This window comes from Rosa chinensis, chromosome 2, assembly GCF_002994745.2.
Source record: "Rosa chinensis cultivar Old Blush chromosome 2, RchiOBHm-V2, whole genome shotgun sequence".
Lineage (NCBI taxonomy): Eukaryota > Viridiplantae > Streptophyta > Magnoliopsida > Rosales > Rosaceae > Rosa > Rosa chinensis.
In genome coordinates, this window is record NC_037089.1 from 81,700,165 (window position 1) to 81,720,458 (window position 20,294).

Consider the following 20,294-nt stretch of genomic DNA (forward strand, 5'->3'; position numbering starts at 1 on the left):
AGCTTGGACTAAAGTAGTTGATGAAGCACTTTCAAAAGGTGGCGTCGCTGAAGCTTGTTGGGTATTGAAGAGATTTAGTTCTTACGTTCATCATGGAGATATTGAAGCGGGTTTACCCTAACAGCCACTGTGCCTCCACCTTGACAAAGCTGCATTGGAAAGACTGGAATCAGGGGCTGAATCCATCGGAGATGAAGATGTGGCAAGGGCTCTTCTTGCTGCTTCTTCCAAGGGTGCAACTGAGCCTGCATTGTTAAACGCATATGATCACTTATTATCAAAGAATGGTGCTGTTTCGCAATCGCCAAAGCTCAGGCTACACCTTCTGCGATCAGTACTAGTGATACTTCATCAGTGGGCAATGTCTCTGTTTGCACACAGAATGAGTACTAGTGCTTATAGACCTTCGATTATTTTGGATGCAGCAAAAAGGTACATGTCTGAGGTGAGTGAGGTCCAAAGATTAGACCTTCCACAGATGCACCAGCAAACTGAAGCTGTTTACAGTGGCTTTCAAGAAATTGAAGAATCACTGAGACACAAGTCACCTTTAAGAGTCACTGATCAGGTACTCATATCCTGTTTTTGATTGTCAGTTGTACCAGAATCATGTAATCTTGTGCAAGACACCACTGTTCAGAAAAAATTGAATAAAATAAATTATGATTTTTTAGTCTTTGTTCCTCTTCTCAGATATATTTCATTTACTGAAATGAAAGGTAGAAGCCGGTAAGGGAGTAAAACAAATGACTCAGGAACTTAAGATTAAGCGTAATCATTAGTTAACTTTTAATAATTAACACAAGGAACTAGCGTAGAGCATGCTTGCAAAGACCTTGTTGCAATTACATACATGTGAAATTGTGAACCAATGCCAAACCCTAGTCCTAACTCCTAACTCCTAAGCAGCTTATGAAGGGTATACATACAAAGCTGCAGGAGGGTAGTAGAGTCACATCGACTCAAACTAGTGATTATTGCAATGATACAAAGGAAGACTTTCCTGGGTATAAATATTATCTTCTCTTCTTCTTGAATTTACAGAACGCTTGATCACGAATTTCATGATTATCTGCATTCTCTAAACTCCATTCCCTGCATCTAATCATCTATGTCATTCATCATTAGTGACCAGACTTGGCATTTGACCATGATCAACAAAATCAATCTTGTTCAGTCTCATACAGCACAGCACTTGCTCTGGCAACTCTTCCTGTTTCTGTGCCTAGAAAATGAGAGAGAAAATAGGGTTAGTGAAGATGTTAACAAGAGTTTGGTTATTTTCAGACAATGCAGAAAATTTCTAGTCAAAATGAATGAAAGCTACAAACAATCGGGCTACCTGGATAGTTAAACCCATATCTAGGATTCCATTTTGCAGACGTTCTCTAAAAGATTCAAGTCCCTTCCGAGGAAGGTAGCTGAACCGATGAATGTCCAGATCAATCTCAAAATAATTAGGACCCTGCATGTGAGAGAGAATGATGAAGTCAAAAAAAATTTATCCTAAAACAACATGGTAACTTTCATCATCTGTAACTCACAATATCAAAGTACAATTAATAAAATAAAATAGTCTTTACCCTATAAAATTCGTGCTGGGGGCGTGAAAGTACTGGTTTATCATTATATGCATGTAAAAGCTTCTTTTCGGCAGAACTCAGATTGAGTTCATCAGGATTAACCACCCCAGCCAAGATCTTTAGCCTTTCTCTAAAAGGTACAGTCGAATCCTTTGCAAATCCTTTGACCTTTTCTGTTTCATCTTCAACCATTTTCTGAAGCATTATTGAAATACATCATCAGAGTAAGTACACAATTATTGATGAATATTATATTCAGCAAGTGAAAGCTCATTGCGTCAGTAAAGGACCAAGTCACATCTAAGAAGAAATGTGAATACTACAACTTAATATCAGAATCAAACAGCAGTAAAATTGCTCATTGAACAATTAGATTCTTTCAATGTCCCGAGCAGTAAGTGTCTCAAGAGATCAGTAAAGTTACCTTGATGCTTTCCTGGAATTGGGGAGAGATGTCTCTATCAAAATTCTCAGAAACTTTAAAATACAGTACAAGACTCATTCCCTCTCCATCACTATCACCAAGGAACATGGCAGCTGGATAAGTAGGCAACTACAACAAGGCACAGAGCAACATCATGATAAACTGTTCAGGAATAAAAGCACATACCTACATGATCAGGTTCTGCAAAAATACCTGTATATTTACAATGAGGAGTGGAGGCACTTTTACATCTGCATTTACTTTTGGAAGCTCAAGATATTGAGCAATGTGATGTATCTTTTTGGGGCAGACAAATAGATCAACACCAATTGGAGTATATGGACTGTAGTTCGCAGCAGGTGCCTTCTTTTTATCTCTACATGGTAAAGCCATCAGAAATTTATAATGTGATCTGAGTAGTGCACTAGCTGCAAATCTCTAAATTCAGTGTAGTTGGTTTAAAGAAAGAAATTGCCAAAACTGTACTTGAAATAGTTTTCGCCACGGAGTTTGAAATTGGAGGGTGGAATCTCAGACCAACATCCTGGAGTCATCTTCTCTCCTTTACAACAGGGAATGACAAGTCCTGCTCTAGGCCGACTCAGAAACCTTTTTGATTGATCTGCAGATGTATCGTTTGTCAGCTGTGTAATAAAAGTAATGCAACCAAGACAACATATATTCTACAACCAAGAGTACCAAGTAATGTATAAAAATACATAAATTGGTCATGAAGATACTGAGTATAAAATGAGTGACCGTGTGACATTCCAAAAGAGCAGAAATGTAATTTCTTTCTACTCAGAAAAATTGAATTATGTGAACACTTACATTGTTCATTGTTTTCTTCTGCATCACAGGACCGCCTCTTAAAAGAAAGCCTGAAAACTGTTGATGGCTTTCTTTGAGAGTGTGTTTGTGCATGTAGATTCTTATCATTGAAACTTAGAGAATGTATTAATCGAGCTAAGCCAGATTTCTCATTAGAATCACGTCGATCCTCCCTCAGTCCTTTAAAGCTTCCACGAGCTTGGTCTAGCATCTTCTTCCTGTCTAAGCCCTGGATACTAGTACGGGGAAACCGATTTGAATCCCTGTGTTCATCTTTACCCATGAGTTTACCTCCATCTATTTTTGTATAGCTCTGGTATTCTTCATACTTGCACCCATTATCAACAAAGCATGAAGACCTTTCATACTGAAGTACTTGACCACCAGGGATATTCCCAATTGCATTGCCCGATAATGGAAAACTATCTGTAAAACAAGGGAAGATTGTTATAAAAAATAAACCCTTTTCCAATAAGTAGCTCAGAAAGAGAGAATTTGCTTCAAATTTCTAAAACAAATGTACAATATATACATTTCATAATCAAACAATAAAAGATATATGCAGAATACTGAATTTGTAGAGACTTCAATCCATTAAAACCATTAGGAACACTATGCAAAACACACGTGTGTGTGTGTGTTGTCATGAACTCATGCTCACAGATATGCTATATAAGCAGCATACTGAAATGTGTGGGCACCTCAATCAATTTAAAACCACTAAAAACACTCTACATATAGTATGTAGATGAAACTTGACATGATTACAGGTATGCTGCTCATGACCAAGGTATTCAGTAGACGCGGTAATTGTGAGCCATGGAAATCTTAGTGCATCTTGAGGTTAACCAACTTAAGTTTATCCACATTGTGCCATAAGCCATGTTAATACTCATTCTCTACATGAAAGAAAGATACCATTTAGTCAGTTAGAGGCCACTACCTCCATGTAAACTAACATATTCGTCATCTGATTCAGATTCCAGTACACTGACGGAGTCAAACCAAGATTCATCTTGGCAAATGGCTGCAAATGAATAAATTCCAAAATGTTAGATTCAACAGCAAACTAACTTTTCAGGCAGTATTTTTGGCCAAAATACAGTTCAATTTCAAAAGGAAAAGAGAGCACAAACCATTCGCATTAGATGGAGTGTGGTGCCATTGCAGCTCCGTGAGATGGAATTTTGAATTAGAAACCTTGGACCTTTTGCAAGTAGCTGTTGCACCATTCTCAAACCCCATATGGACAAACTCGCTGACAGAATAATCTGCTACTCGAGCTCCTCCATCACTATTCTTCTTCTTAGTACCATTTATCTTTCCATGGAATTTGCTGCCCCTACGGCTTTTTTTCTGTGATTTAATCGTTTTAGATGGGGTTGACACACAACCACCCATTGCAGCTTCTAAATCAGGCAATTCCCTACGACACAAATGTGTTCATAAAGTACTCCAACTTTTGTGCCTAACAAAATGAAACAACTGAGACAAATTACATCAATGAAGAACGAAAGATTGCTAAGAAAGCACAAGGATCATACATAGACATCTCTAATACTAATGAAAACAATGACTTTATCAAAGAATACTTGGTCAAAAGCTGACTTGTAAGTTGAAATACCACACTAGTGATTCAACCAGAGATTTATTTATGGATTGATAGTTCTGCAATGAACATGAAAATCAAGTGTCTGATCCAATATACCTTCTAAAACAAATCTCTGACTCTTTCCTAACCCCAAATCCTTAAGACCCTCACTAGTTTCAGAACTTGTGACTCCTCTTTCACACACTAAAAGTACACAATTCCACACCCACAAAAGCTCCTGACATCTTCCAAACTTCAAAAACAGATACATAAAGAGAGAAAGAGAGTGGTGGAGAGTCACCCACCCTCTGAGTTTCAAGGAAGCTCAAGCTTCTGTTTTTTACTATTAAAAATGGCGAAAGAAAGGTCATAGAAATTGCACAGGGCCCACATCCAACGAGAACCCAGAACTCCAGAAGACAAACAAATAAAGACTGGAGAAACAACCATGCATAAACCATTACTTTAATAAACAGCAAGACCAATGATTCATCATCATCACAACGACAATAGAAGAGTGAAGAATTCCACAGACATCAAAAACAGAAAAGCATCAAAATATAACCAAAACAGAGAACTTTGACAGAAACCCAGAAATCTAAAGCAACCACAGATGATTTAAAACCGTACCTGTATCTATAATAGATTATAGATTAGACTCCCTCTCTCTGAAACAACAAACAGAGCCAAAGCCAGAGAGAGAGAGAGAGCATGCAGCGGACGGGTCCGACAATGTCGGATCCGAGTCCGAATGCTAGCTAGTTGCTCTGTTTTATTTCCTTCTGAAGCTTTGGATTGGATGGAAAGGGATGGAAAGGAAAAGGAGGGGGATAGAGGAAGGTGATTTATATAAATGGTTGGTGGGTGTTGTTGTTGTTCTTCTTCATCTTAGGTCGCTCTGTTTGGTATTGGTTCAATCTGTGAACGTCACCTTGAGTTTAGCAATGCTGTCCGAGATTTCGCTGGCCATATCAGAGAGAGGGTTGAGCTTGTCAAACACTAGGCATTTGCTTTTGGTTCCACGTCTGTCTTTCTTCACAAAATTTCGGAAATATCAGATTTTTTGGCTTTGTTTTTCCCACTCTGTTTGTTCAATTCGCCAACCAACACTCGCTCTGTTTTAAATGTCAGGTTGTCCACTACTCTCTGTTCACTCTTTGCATGATTGAGGCGGTTTCTAAAGAAAAAAGTCTTGCTTCTTTTTTGGTTTGAGAGGAAGAATGTTAATTGTTGGTAACTTTTGCAATCTTATTCATTGGATAAAACTCAAATGAAAATAAATTTCTGTTTTTGTGAAAATTAATCTGAAAGCTGATAATAGTAACTTTAAGATTTTGTTGACAAGAATAAATTTTTTGGTTTGGAAAGATTATTTTCGACCGTCTATTTAGTTATGGTTTGCAAATCGAGGTCTCTTTAATTATTGAATTTTTAACTAGAGGTGTGTTTTCGTACAATTTCAATTTTTCCTATATGATTTGATTGTTTTCATTAGATTTTTTGAATGCCTTTAACATTAGTCAAATTAGTTCCAAATCATGTTAGATTCCGAGGCTCATGTGCGATTTTTGATGACAAATAACAAATTTCGAATTGGTGACAAAAATTGAGAAGTAATTAAAATGTAGGACCAAAGAAATTCAGATCAATAAATGCGTAGACTAAATCACTAAAATTAAAACTGTGGTGCAACTAAAAATTTGTTGACCAAATAATTACACGAAATTTTTGCAAGTAAAACCCAAACGTTAAGTCTATATGAGCGCAATTTTTAACTTTACTATCTATTTATTGTGAAACAAATGGTGTTGCCCATATATTGACACACATTCCTAATGTTTCTTATTTAGATGATTATTGGATATATGAGACTTATGTGATTATTCAGAATACACTATTTAAGGATTCTTGTACTAGTACTTGAGGTTTAGGTACTATCACTACTATATCTCCCTCGATGTACAATTATCTTTAAGCTATAATTACAAATAACGGGTGTGGGCCTAAACTTTTCATTTAGGTTAAATTCCAAACCTCTTTTCAAAATATGAAAAAAAAAAAAAAGTTAAGAAGGTAAAGTGATAAATGAGGGTCACAACCAACTCGACAACCCATTCCCACCGAGACCTAAAGACTCCCACGCCCAAGAGACACGAGACAACCTAGATGATCTAATGATCTATGCCTACATTTTGCCGTTGCCACCCAAAATGCAAGATAAGGCGGCCAAACTCTCCAATTAGAATACCAAAACATGAATTTGGGTCTATTCTGCTCGTAATGACTAAATTACCAATGAGCACACTAACATTTCAATAACTCTCAAGGGCAAAATTACACCCAAAAAAATGTTGCTCTTCATTATAAGAAAACGACGCAAAAGTTAGACTGAACGATAAGGTGCTATTTTGGAAGAACCTTGACGATGACCTGCCGCTAGGGTTTTCAAAAGAAAAGTTTTAAGGATCTCATTGTCTTCAATTAATTTAATTAGTATGTGACTGTGATCCAATGATGTTGACTTTGCAAGTTATTGAGTCAACTTTTCCATGTAATTTGATCATCTCAACCCCTGATCCTGCCCTAAGATTCCTTGAAAACTACAACATCACGTGTGTTAACATTAATTCATCATAAATTTCTCACTATATAAGTTTCATTTGCGACTTATCAAGGGATTTATAGTTTAGTTTAGACTTGTATAATTCCTTATTGCAACTAAGAATTGGCATTGAGCCACATGGTCACACATATAACTCATGCTATATTAATATGACAATTGGATTATGACCCCAACCAATGAAAGAGATTGTCTTCCTGTTCTAACATGACTTTATATGGTTTTGGTTTGATATGATTATATGGTTTACAGCTTCATACAGCTGCTTTTGTTTCTCTGCCTCCTAATGTCCCAATCCCAGCTATAATTTTGGTATAATTACTTTCTTTGGATGCAACTCTATAAACAAAAAGAAAAATTCTGAAAATGAGTGATGATGACAACCGAAAACCAAAAGCAGACCTATGATATTTATATGCGTAGGGATTATGAGGCTTTGTTCTCGATCTTTCTTGAGCACTAGGAGGCATCGAATTCAAACTTTAATTTATTCGTAGAACAACAATATTAATTAAGCTTAATGTTTTTGCTAACGTATGCAGAATGGGTACCTTTGTTATTTGAATATGGGAACGTAGATTAGTAGATGAATAAATACCTCGCTAAGGCTTTTTCGACGAGCACCAGAAATTATTTGTATTATGTGGGAGTTTTATTGAAAATTTTAAATTAAGAACTTTGTGGTAAATAAGTGTTTCAAATTTTAATTAAAATATTGTTCTTCACCATACAAAGCACTGAACTCTTAATAATTTGGAAATTTATACTACTGCATCCTTATTTTCAAAATTCTCATTAGAGAAAACTCATGTATTGAGACAAGAGCCGTGAGCTAGCTTGGAACCGCACTGAAAGATGCATATTGATGGAGAGAGGGATAGACGGAGATGGTTGTGGTCACTTTTTACTATGAGAGTAGTACCAAACGTGCAAAAAGACTATATATGTAGCTAGCTAACGAGATATTAAAGTAGTTTTGGGTAACAAGCAAAAGCAATTTTATGAAAATGATATAAAGCCTATGGTGATGAGTGTGATGCAAGATTCCAAAGTGGCGTAGAACTCAACTAACATAATAACATAACATTACGGTGCCCTCATGATCGATTTGCCCAAGAGTTTACTTTCCTCTTTGTATTGGCCTCTCGAAAGTGGAACATGCACTATGATATGTGTTTAGCTTTGGAGCTTTAATTTGGACCTAATAAAAGTTATCTTTTAGACGATTATGAACAATAAAGCACGTACTTTGGCTCAAGGGAGATAGTTTCATTTGTCTAACTATGGACCACAAAGACAAGAAGCTGTCGATGGTTTTGCATGGTTCTTCCCATCTTTGTTTGGATTGGCTTGTATGCATGTACAATTAAATTAATTGAGCATTTGTTTATCATCTCTGGTTAGAGAATTGTATGGTTTAGGAGGTAAGGTTATATGTCCCCCTCCTTCTTTGTACTATCTTTTCAATAAAAATAGTGGGCTGTTTTGCCCTCTCTTCAAAAAAAAAAAAAAAAAAGAAGAAGAAAGTTTCATTTGTCTAATCAGTAATATTAAGTAAGTTATTCGGTGAGAATAATGGGTGAATTGATGTTAAGGAAAGATATATGGTGTGTATGCGTGTGTGTTTATAGCGAGGTGTTCTGAAGTCCATGTTGCAACCGCATTAAGGCCGCGACGGGACGGCGAGGCTTGCGGGACGGAGGTCAGGCGTGGAGCCGGACCAGTCTGCAATTAGGTGGAGTTGTCGGTGACCGGTTTGCAACGCTGCCCAGAACCTTGCAGTTGCAGGTAAGGTCACTGCCCAGAACCTTCAACCTCGATCTCCTCTGACCTCGATCGCTGTCCAAAAACGGTTTGGGATGCCTCCAGTCTCCGTTCGACACGATTTGCTCAGCCGTCCCTGAAAAGTTGTAGAAGCATCGACGTCTGCACTTTAGAGCTAGAGTGCGGACGTCCGCTCCAGAAACCAGCCTCTATATATATATATTATATTGCTTGCAAGGAATGAAACAATGATGGCATAATATCTATTGTTTTGGTTTCGAATTGAAAAAGATTAGTTGCAATCTATGGCACACATATTTACTCTATTTCTGGAGATTAAAAAAAAAGATAAAAAAAAGATTAAAAAAAAAGAAAAAAAAAAAGGAAGAAGAAGTAGAAGACAACCTAGGGCATACATTAATTAAGTATATTAATACTTAATTATCTCAACGGGTCCAGGGCTTGACCTCTTTAATCACCGGAGAAGATTGCAAGTGACATAGTGCAAACCTATTAACATAACATTATGGTGCCCTATGATTGAACTATTAACTTTCGTCTTGGTCGGCCTCTCTAAAGTAGAACATGCATTATGATGTGTTTGAGATTGAGTTTTAGCACCAACAGTTAGCTTAGTAATAAAGCACTTTGGCTTCAGGAATATATGTACATCGTGTCTTTTTTTTTAATTTTTTATAAAAGATCATTGCTTTTTTCTTTTTCAAAGTGAAATGATTTTTGTTAACCAAAAACTGTTCAAATAATATATTACAAACAACAAAGCAAACCTAACAAATAAAAACTAAACAGTTACAAAATACAACCAAAGCCCAAGCAAGTCAAGGTTGTGCAAACCCTCCAAGGGAGGAAACAACAATAGCAGGACGCAGGACCACCGCTGCTACAGAGTACAAACCGAACCGCATCAAGACGCAGAGACATCATCGATTCGGCAAACCAATGCATGGCAAACCAATGCATAAAAGATCATTGCTCGAAAAGTTGAAATAAACGTTGGCTTACATACATTCAGAATCCTACGTATCAATACGATATAATAAATTAACACGCTACAAATAGGACCGTAAATCCTGATTTAAAGATATGATCATACATATATGAAGATTCCTTGCAGTGCAGTAGAAATTACTTTTGAGTAACGAGTGTTTAGTGTTCCATCGGCTCAATCGAGCTATTTTGGATCACTGATGAAAAATGTGGCTCCAAGCAGCAATTAAAAAAATGAAGTGGTGGCGATCTGTCCATGAAAAAGAGCAAAGATCACATGCCATGCACGCAAATGCAGGAGCATAATAGCAGAGAAAAGAAAGTGGCCAGATACACACATCGTAGGTTTAAAAAGCCTGCTGTTCTTCTGGATCGAAGTTCATATACAACTTTATATGCGTATTTATATATATCTGGGAACTACTTCGTGCAATATTAAAGTGTTGATCTTACTGATTATTGATCACCTGCACATGCATGTGTCCTGCATTATAATAAGAAGACAATATATTCAGTGGGTTGATTAGTTAAGATGTGCATGATCACTAGCTCTGAAATTAACAAGAACAATCCATATACCCAAAACCATAACAATAGATTATATCTATAACTAAGAAGATTTATATATTTCATATATGCTGGAGCTAGCAGAGCTTTTCTTTATTATCCAGGTTCAATGTGTTAGCAGTTCTAGCTTCTTGGAGCAGTGTCAGAATGCAAAGCAAGAGTCATACCGACCAGCACATGGGATTAGGAATTAGATTAGGGTTTTGAGGGAGCAGCAGCAGCAGCAAGCTTTTTCAGTTCCAAGTGATTAATATTTGCATGCGGACCAACTAGATTTCTCGACCCCGTTGCTGGAAGCTTCGAAAATACCGAGTGCGTACGCATAATTCAAATAGACGTACAGTTCATACTCCAGAGACCCATTATCAACAACTCATGCATGTAATTAAGTTAATTTGAAAACAAGAAAAAGGTACGTGTATTGTATATCATAAATCGGTCAAAATGGTATAAGAAATAGCTTTGCATTGTTACTATAGTATTTGTCCATCGACCTAATAGTATCTATATATGTCCATATTTTTGTTAACAGAACACATGCATGATGTGCACATAACTCTCCTTTTTTAGGCCATTTTAGAGAAAAGAAATTCTTTAGGTATTTTGGCAATTTCGTGATACCATAAGAATCATGTTAAGCTTTGGCCACATTAATTAACAAAGAAGATATATTCTGGAGTCTGAATCAGTAATTAGTGAAACTGAAACAAGAAAGAAATTAAGAAATTTTATGTAACTATCAACCGATTTATTAAACCATAATTGATCATACAATTACGATGAGCTTGCTGTCGATTTGCTCATTATAAATTTCAACAAAAATATGAGAACCCAAAATATGAACAAATGTACCATTTTAGTTTATTCATCACGATAGTACTAGCCCTCTAACTTTTTCACTAATGCAAAGTTAACGGAGACTTAAAGGGGGGCCAAGATGTTCATAAGCATTAAGTTTTTTTTTCTTCTTCTTCTTCTTTTCATTTGAAAGAAAAATCTGTGTGACAGTTCATGGCCTTTAATTTTATTTTTCATAATGCAAGTTGTAATAAAGGTTTTAAGTTGTAATCGTTTTTTCTCATCGAAAAATAAGAAAACCCTTTTAAGTGAAGATAACAAGGCCCATATCAGGGAAATCCAATAGAACCCAATTACCCGGCCCCCCTCTTCCTTCCCAGCACTCCATCTTCGAATCTTCAATCTTCTTCGATTCGCTCAACCCAATTTACCCAGTTGATCCCTTTCTCATTTCTATTAACTACCTGGAGACACTCATTGACTTGGGTTAATCTCCAAATTAGGGTTTACGCCATTTGCAGAGAAGAGTTTTGAGGCTTGCGATCGCTGTTCAGGTTGGAACCACTGGTCTCCTGTAAGTAGATTTCGTTAATTCTTCTCATTTAGTTTATGGGTTCGGTAATTTGGATTGGATTCTATACTAAAGTTTCAGTCTTGATTTCATTTGGGTACTATTGTTCTTTGATTTCTGCTAATTTTATTCAATTGGGTTATCTAGCATGAGAAGTTTAGGCATATTTGATTTAGTGAGCGATTGTGTATCAGTGGTTTCCTATTATAGTTTGCATAATCGTGACTTGGGTTTAGCTTCCCAAGCTTGCTAGTTTTTACAATGTTGGAGATAGGGTTGGCGTTTCAATTGAAGTATAAGAAATCTGACCCTTCACCTCCAAAAATGTAGTCGGAAATATGGAATTGAAGAGATAGGGTAAGAACATATATTCATTGTTCTCAAAATTTTTCTTAGTTGAACGTAACTCCAAATTCTACTGAATCTCTGTGCCGAGCTGCGCTTGTGTTAGAGTTCTGTATCCCTGTTCGATAAACTTTGTTTCATCTTTGATAGGTTGTCCTTAATTCATAGAAATGCAACATGCGTGTCCGTTATGGTGCGTTAGGGGTTTCGTATGTCAAGTATTTCTACTTGCCAATGCAATTTGGGTGTTTCTTTGTGTTGCGTTTCTATTTCTGGATGCTCTGCAGTTTAGCTTAAATGCAGTGGTTAGAGGAAGTCAGTGTTAATTTGTTTGTCTTTATTTAACCTTGTCACTGTCCTATCCAACTTGCATGCATGGCTGCATTTTTGATTGTTTGTTGAAACAAATTTAACTGTATTTATGTTTCAGGCAACTTAGTTAGCTTCATCATTGTTCTCAGGTCTTGTTGAACATCCTTTGCTATGGCATCTAGGCGCAATGTCCAGTATAGCCGTCTTGCTACTGATGAAGATGATGATTATAATGGGAGAGGCGATGACCGTCGGTTTGACTATACGCCAAAGTCCTTTGATAAAGTTCCGTGGAAATCCATAGGCCTTGCTCTTTTCCTGCTTTCTCTTGGATCATTGCTTCTCTTCCTTTCCTATTTCATTTTCACTGGTCACATGGGAGGGGATATGTCCCAAGCCTATGGCCTTCTAGCTCTAGGAATTCTCACCTTCCTCCCAGGTATGTCAAGATATAAAAGTATTTCATACTTATCGGTACCTGTTTTTCTGTCAACTTATAGTTCTACAACTCATTGGCTCTATAATGTATGATATCCTAAATGAGTTTAGAGTTTATGTCAATGGCTTTATTCCAAGCTTTGGAAAACTTTTTCTTGTAGATTACCTCACCACACATATATAGACTGCAGTTCCCCCAATTCCTATGTTGAATTCTCTGTTGATGTAACTAGATGAGCGTCGGAGTAAAGCATAAACCATATTTCTGATCATGACTACCATCTAGCTGGATGGATTTTCTTGTATTCTACATAAATATGCGCCTGACTGCTTTCAGATGATTCTTGAGCATTAACTTGTGGAACTTCTTGATACATGTTCAGAAGGTTGATTGACTTTACTAAATGATTTTATGACTGCAGGCTTTTATGAGACGCGGATTGCTTATTATGCATGGAGAGGTGCAAAAGGGTACCGTTTTGCATCCATTCCGGACTACTAGGCTTTTGTTGTCTTCAAACTTTTGCGAATAATGCTGTAATGGTGACACTTTCAGTTGACACGATCATGTACAATCCACATTGTAAAAAGCCACATGAATGGTATTTGTAGCCTGTTTGTTTCTTTATTGTCAAATGACTTGTTTGCAAAGGCCTAGAGGTTGTAAACTGCAATGAACGCCCCCTTAGTTCATACTATGATAAAGAGGTTGTACTACTGTTCCGTTTTTGTAGCCCGTTCTGAATCAAGCCTGTCTGAATTTCGGTTTCATATTCGTGCCGCTATATTATGTGCATTTAACGTATTCAGTGACGAAGCTTAAGGTAGCTAATCCAAGAAGTTCTAATGGTGAGATTAGTCAAATCTCAACAATGTGATTGGTATAATTTTATTCATATGTGTTTCATAGAATCCATCGTTTCCGAGTATGAGGTTCTTTGAAATCATCAAGCCGGTAAAGTTTGAAAGCAATATGCGAAGAAAATGAAAGAAAGATTTGCAGAATATCTTGTCATAAATGTCACATCTTTCTCTTAGTTGTAATTGACTCGGCAAAATAATTTTGAGCAAACTTATTCCGTCTTATCTCCACAAACAAATTGGTCACCTTCTTGAGGCTCAATTAATTTTCCAAAGAGAAGGAATCGATGTACTAAACGTCAATCCAAGCATCCTACCATATTATACCAAATCCAATTCCATTCTACACATCAATAAACGGTCTCTAAATTTTCACTAGTGAATGTGATGCATATTGTGTTACCTTTTACAAGTAAAGTAAACGGTGTAAAATTAAATTTTTACCATGTCAATAGAGTTTGACTGTAAAAAATAGAAGTGTAAAAGAAGCGAAACGGCAGCTATTTTGGCCACAGCCCCACAAACTGCCTTGAACTACTTGATTCCCATAATAACTCCCACGAAGTACCAATTCTACCCTCAAGCCAAAGCTAACGGAGCGGAACTCCCCCCCGTCATTACCTCCAAACCCGATGGGCGAATCAGTAACTTCACCAGTTTAATAATTAAGAAAGCGTAAATATAACAAGGTTGATGATGGTGATGATGACGGAGTCTCTCTGTAAGTCGGGGGGAAGTGAGAGAGAAAAAGTAAAATTTGCTGTGTGCTTCTTCGTCGTCTTCTTCTCCAAATTCGAGTTTGGGGTCTCTGCAACCTAATTTTCGCAATTAAATTACACAGAGACCCTTTGCATCCCCTACTTCGGTCTCGGATTCTAATTTCTGTAATTACTTTTCTCCCTCTCTCTCTCGTTTGATTCTGTTTTCTATGTGTTTTCATGCATGAATGCCTTGGTTGGTTGCTGCAGTGTTTTGGTTTGCTTTTTATGAGATCCCTTTTGCGGGTTGGGTTCTGGGTCTAATTGGAATTGTGTTTTCTTTTTTGGGTTTGGGAGAATTTTTGGGATTTGTTTCAAATTGGGTAGAGTGATTTGTGTTTCTGATTTGGAAGTTGGGTTTTTGTAATTGGTTGGGTATTTAGCTCAAAGGTGTTGGCTTTTTGTGATTTTGGTTTGTGATTTATGCTGGTTGAAGATGTGTGTGAATTGGGGATAGCAGAAGCATTCCCATGTGAGCTTAGATGAAATCAGATTTTTATCGTCCTGAACCATCAGAGAATAACTCGAATTGAAGTTTTGAGTATTCAAGCATAATGTAAACTTCATATCCACTTACACACTCTTGCAAACTTAAAGGAGATGGTTCCTTATGACTGATGTAGAAGTCATGAAGTCTGTAGCTCGTTGCTCGTTCCAAGCCTGGTGGGTTTTAAGTTACATATGCTTACATTAGAAGGGTAACAGGATGGGGGTTAGAGGGTTGAAGTAGAAAGACAGCAAATTAGTAACAAAAATTATGATACTGTTCCTGTTCCTCAAGTTTCATGAGGAAACATGTGGGGGATTTTCTATTTGTCCAAGTGAGTCCTTTTAATGATAGCATATTTATGAAAACACAATGGTTGGTTATCTTGACTATCAATTATATGCTGGCATATGCTTCATTGCATAAAGTGAGTGTGCCTCCAACATTGTTGATAACTTTAGCTTAAAGATGCAGTGTTGGTATTAACCTAATAATAACATCCCTGTATATAGCTATACAAGAGTTACAATTGTGTCTTTGTTTTCAGTTCTTGCATGTTTCATTGAAATTTTTATCTTGCCCCGTGATTAGGAAAATGGATGGACCGGTTGGCCGTGGAGGCAGCAGTGCAGATGCATATTTACCGAATTACAAGCTTGGAAAAACTCTTGGTATTGGTTCTTTTGGCAAGGTCAAAATTGCAGAGCATGCATTAACTGGCCACAAAGTTGCTATCAAGATCCTTAACCGGCGCAAGATAAAGAACATGGAAATGGAAGAGAAAGGTATGTCTTGCTCAGTTGATACTTTCCTCTAACTTTGTCAATCCGGTTAAAGTTTATTGTTTGAATTTGATCATTTTCCTTTTGATGCAGTGAGAAGAGAAATCAAAATATTAAGACTGTTTATGCACCCTCACATTATACGACTCTATGAGGTCATTGAAACACCATCGGACATTTATGTTGTGATGGAGTATGTAAAGTCTGGGGAGCTTTTTGATTATATAGTAGAGAAGGGTAGGCTACAGGAGGATGAAGCTCGTAACTTTTTTCAGCAGGTGTGAGACAATCTTTTTATCTTTACTGCAATTAGTTTTGCATCTTACATCAGTTAAGTAAGGTATCTGTGTTTCCTTTGCGGCAGATAATATCTGGCGTGGAGTACTGTCACAGGAATATGGTTGTTCATAGAGACCTGAAGCCAGAAAATTTGCTTTTGGATTCCAAATGCAATGTGAAGATTGCTGATTTTGGCCTAAGCAATATTATGCGTGATGGCCATTTTCTTAAGACAAGTTGTGGCAGCCCAAATTATGCTGCTCCAGAGGTATGGAGGCTGTGTACTGTGTTAGATGACTTATGGATTTGTTAAGTAGGGAACTTGAGTTTTCTTTTAACCTGTCTTTATTTGATCTTTTTGTAGGTTATTTCTGGTAAACTATATGCTGGACCCGAAGTAGATGTATGGAGTTGTGGAGTGATATTATATGCTCTTCTTTGTGGTACTCTTCCTTTTGACGATGAGAACATTCCCAACTTGTTCAAGAAAATTAAGGTAGTGTAAATTAACTTAATCCATTTATTTATTCAGGATCATATCTCATATACATACATATATATATATATATATATATATGTATATTATTTAGACCAAGCCCGTTTTTGGAAACATTCAAGTTGTTGATGGTTATATTTTTCGTTAAACGACATCATTTTGGCTGCAGGGCGGGATATACACTCTTCCAAGCCATTTATCACCTGGTGCAAGGGACTTAATCCCAAGAATGCTCGTGGTGGATCCAATGAAGCGAATGACCATCCCTGAGATTCGTCAGCATCCATGGTTCCAGGCTCATCTTCCTCGTTACTTAGCTGTGCCCCCACCAGATACAATGCAGCAAGCGAAGAAGGTTGGTTATTTTCTTCTGTTTGTTTGAGTTATATTGTCTGCTCTGCTTTGATTTTGTTTCAAATTATGGCTGTGAGCTTGGTTTGTTGAGAACTGTTTGTTTGTTTTTGTTTCTTTTTTTTTTTTGGGTCTGTACTTTTCGTAACAAGAAGTTACTATATCACCATACCATTTTTTTCCAATAGAATTTCCTACTGACATATCTATATCATACTTGCATTCCTTATTTTAATTTATGCTTCATAACGTCAGTCTGCAAGATTGCTGCCCGTATAGACTGTTTATCTTGACCTATGGTCCATACTTGGGCCTTTTTCTCTGTGATTATGAAAGAATTACTTTGTGACTCTTTGGACCTTTTCATTTGTGATTTTTTCTATTACATAAGTTGCGGGGACGTAAGTTGCTCAACTGTTTCCTTGCTTTTTTGCAGATTGATGAAGAAATCTTACAGGAAGTAGTGAAGATGGGATTTGACAGGAACCATCTGGTTGAATCTCTGCGTGGTAGATTACAAAATGAGGTGTGAACTTCAAAAACTCATTATCTCTATGCTTTATAGCTGGTGTCTTGATACTTACTATGTTGCAACACGCTTCAGGGAACCGTTGCATACTATTTATTATTGGACAACCGGTTTCGTGTATCCAGTGGCTATCTTGGGGCCGAGTTTCAGGAGACTGTGGTATGTGCTCTTTCGCTCTCTCTTCTTGATGTAGTAGCAACCACGTGGTTGGAAAATAAAATATTATCTCTTCCTGTCCAAGGCATTTAGCCACTAACTGACTATGGAGACATTCTGCTTAAAGTTGTTGAGGAAAATGATGATTTCTGAATATAAACAAAATTTGTATCAAGAGATACTCATGTTGTGGTAAACATCGAAGATTCTCCTCACATGATTGGGGTAAAATTCTTCGATGCTTGATTTGCTTGTTTCATCTTCGTTATGGTTTTTTCATTGCTGTGCAAGTTTGCATTCTCCTTCAATAGTTGGCCCTATTTGGATATAAATTTCAGTTTCCATTTTCTTTTCTAAATTATGTTTTATTTGGTCTAGGAATCTGGTTTCAACCGTATGCATCAAAGTGAGCCTGCTTCTTCACCTGTTGGGCACCGCCTTCCAGGATATATGGAGTATCAAGGAATGGGCTCTTCACCTTTTAGACAACAGTTTCCTGTTGAAAGGAAATGGGCTCTTGGACTTCAGGTTAATATTTCTTTGGCTTCATAACTGTTATGTGGGAATTGGACCAGCGTTGATAATTTATTCTGCTGTGTTATAAATTGATAGCGTGAACACTTTTAATTGATAAGTATGTTAGAACAGTCAATTCTATATGCTGTGTTGCTTGATTAGCAGATGTCTGGTATTATATTGAGCATGTATCTTGGTCATTCTGAGCATGTCGAATAGTGGCAGGTTGAGTTGTGTCAACTTTTGAAGCAATAATTTCTAGATTTTTGATCACATTTTTTGCCTGTGTACTTGCAGTCTCGGGCTCATCCTCGTGAAATAATGACCGAAGTCCTTAAAGCTTTACAAGAATTGCGGGTGTGTTGGAAGAAGATAGGACACTACAACATGAAGTGTAGGTGGGTTCCTGGCACTCCTGGTCAACATGAAGGCATGGTTGACAATCCTGTAAACAATAACCATTATTTTGGGGACGAATCCAGCATCATAGAAAATGATGGCGTTATGAAGACGCCCAATGTTGTCAAGTTTGAAGTGCAGGTAAAATTTTAAGATTGATGGCTCCTTAATGTCATATGTTATCCTCATAGGTTGGTCTGTACCCTGTTGACTTTGGCTTTAAGAAATACACTGCTCTTGATTCCTGCAAGAATGGTAAACCGATAAGCAATTTTTTAATGTATGGGAATATATATTTATTCCATCTTTTTTTTTTTTTTTTAAACGATCTATCAAAATAACTCAACCGTGATTTATTGGTTAAAAAGAACCTGATTTGATAGTGTGTCATCTGTACTGGAGTAATTACTATTTGTCCTATTGAAAAGAGTTGCCTTTCAATGATGTTTAAGTAGCACAGTGTGTATTGTTCAATTGTATATTTTTCCAACATACTGTGCTGATATATATTGATGCTCTTTTGGGACTCAAACAGCTTTTCAAAACTCGGGAGGAGAAGTATCTGCTTGATCTGCAGAGGGTCCAGGGTCCGCAGTTTCTCTTCCTGGATCTCTGTGCCGCTTTCCTTGCACAGCTTCGTGTTCTTTAATGCGAACAACTCCTTTGTGAATCTGTCTCGATGCTTGTGAAAAAGTAAACTCGCAGTTTGTACATAAACTCTCCCTTCAGTTTGGGTCGCTTGACTTTTTTCCTTGTTGATCCCAGTTTTATATGGGCAATAGTTCTGTTTGTGCCAATCTTAAACACTGGTATTGGCCAAGTCATTTCTATTTTGGGTTTTTGAAGTGGTCTGTCCTTATGGGGTTTCCTCCTATACAAACACAAATTAGTACGAAAGAACTAGCCTCTCTTCGGAGGATGCGTTAATGCAAATTATCTTTCCTGTTCTGTGTAATTAAAGCTTCTATGCACTAGTCTTCTCTCTGTAGTGCTATCCTCTATGCTCTGTTGAATCCAGGATGTTGTCTCGACTCATTTACGTTCATGGATGCCTTGGGATTGGTGATGGGCAGTGCTCATAGGACACATTTGCATTGTAATGTATTAACTCTTCTCCAAGAGCTTTACTTTCAGTTTTTACTCTATCCGAAAAAGGAAAAGAATTTTCGAGTGCCAAAATTTTAGACAATATGCAGGGAATTTGGCCATAACATAATCTTGGAGAAGGATAATACTGCCACCTATTTGAAGAAGAAAAAGGGAGGGTTTCGTTTTAGGATATTATCATATATTTGATTCAGTGTAACACTAATTATTTCACCAAGTCAATTTAGTTAACCACTAATTTAGTTTCTTCATTGTATAGCATAAAAAGGAAAATGATTTGTGGCCTCAATTTTAGGTGTCATGCCATGTTATTCACACACATCACCTATTTGTCAAATCATGCTATGTAATTCTTGAGAAAAAGACAATCTTATCATTCCAAAATCTAATGACTCTAAATTATTTTAGATTTTTTCTAAAGAAAAAAAAATTTGGCTTTCTTTCATTTTTTTTTTTGTTTCATTGCACTCATGCTTAGATTTAAACAACATCAATCGAGAGTACAAAAAAATTCATGAAATTCAGTTAATAGATTTGCACGTACGTTCGATTAATAGATTTGCATAACACATGTATATGAATTCAACCTTTGTTGGGTTCCTGCAAATTTTAGAAATATAATGTGAAAAATACATATTCATATGATTGTACATATTCTTTTGTTCATTGTTTTCTCTTTATGTAGGTAGAGTTTAATTTGAATTCATTATTTTTTGTTTGT

General features: G+C 36.8%; 3 protein-coding genes across 6 annotated transcripts; 2 read left to right on the forward strand and 1 right to left on the reverse strand.

The window, feature by feature from the left end:
• Positions 1-759: 759 nt before the first annotated feature.
• LOC112186898 lies at positions 760-5,537 on the reverse strand. Of its 2 annotated transcripts, none has more exons than XM_040514528.1 (10): positions 5,060-5,537; positions 3,975-4,264; positions 3,782-3,865; positions 2,839-3,264; positions 2,494-2,629; positions 2,221-2,383; positions 2,008-2,136; positions 1,584-1,778; positions 1,343-1,465; positions 760-1,225 (listed from the first exon to the last, which is right to left on the reverse strand). In XM_040514528.1, the coding sequence occupies exons 2-10, from the start codon at positions 4,237-4,239 to the stop codon at positions 1,115-1,117; spliced, it is 1,632 nt and encodes a 543-aa protein (XP_040370462.1). In that variant the 5' UTR covers positions 4,240-4,264; positions 5,060-5,537; the 3' UTR covers positions 760-1,114. The 2 variants fall into 2 exon arrangements, with proteins under 2 accessions (XP_040370462.1, XP_024181227.1); XM_024325459.2 differs by having other exon boundaries at positions 3,975-4,306; positions 5,060-5,536.
• A 5,972-nt stretch (positions 5,538-11,509) lies between these two features.
• Positions 11,510-13,623, forward strand: LOC112186906 (transmembrane protein 230). 3 transcript variants are annotated; one of them, XM_040514530.1, is made up of 3 exons: positions 11,510-11,760; positions 12,533-12,853; positions 13,275-13,623. In XM_040514530.1, exons 2-3 carry the CDS (start codon positions 12,586-12,588, stop codon positions 13,352-13,354), a joined length of 348 nt encoding a protein of 115 aa, XP_040370464.1. In that variant the 5' UTR covers positions 11,510-11,760; positions 12,533-12,585; the 3' UTR covers positions 13,355-13,623. The 3 variants fall into 3 exon arrangements, with proteins under 3 accessions (XP_040370464.1, XP_024181238.1, XP_024181237.1); XM_024325470.2 differs by having other exon boundaries at positions 11,512-11,760; positions 12,564-12,853; XM_024325469.2 differs by having other exon boundaries at positions 11,512-11,740; positions 12,564-12,853.
• A 798-nt stretch (positions 13,624-14,421) lies between these two features.
• On the forward strand, positions 14,422-19,421 carry LOC112186901 (SNF1-related protein kinase catalytic subunit alpha KIN10). Its single transcript, XM_040514529.1, has 11 exons — positions 14,422-14,597; positions 15,550-15,743; positions 15,834-16,018; positions 16,105-16,287; positions 16,384-16,515; positions 16,685-16,870; positions 17,303-17,392; positions 17,471-17,554; positions 17,930-18,079; positions 18,365-18,607; positions 19,002-19,421. Exons 2-11 carry the CDS (start codon positions 15,554-15,556, stop codon positions 19,113-19,115), a joined length of 1,557 nt encoding a protein of 518 aa, XP_040370463.1. The 5' UTR covers positions 14,422-14,597; positions 15,550-15,553; the 3' UTR covers positions 19,116-19,421.
• The last annotated feature ends 873 nt before the right edge of the window (positions 19,422-20,294 follow it).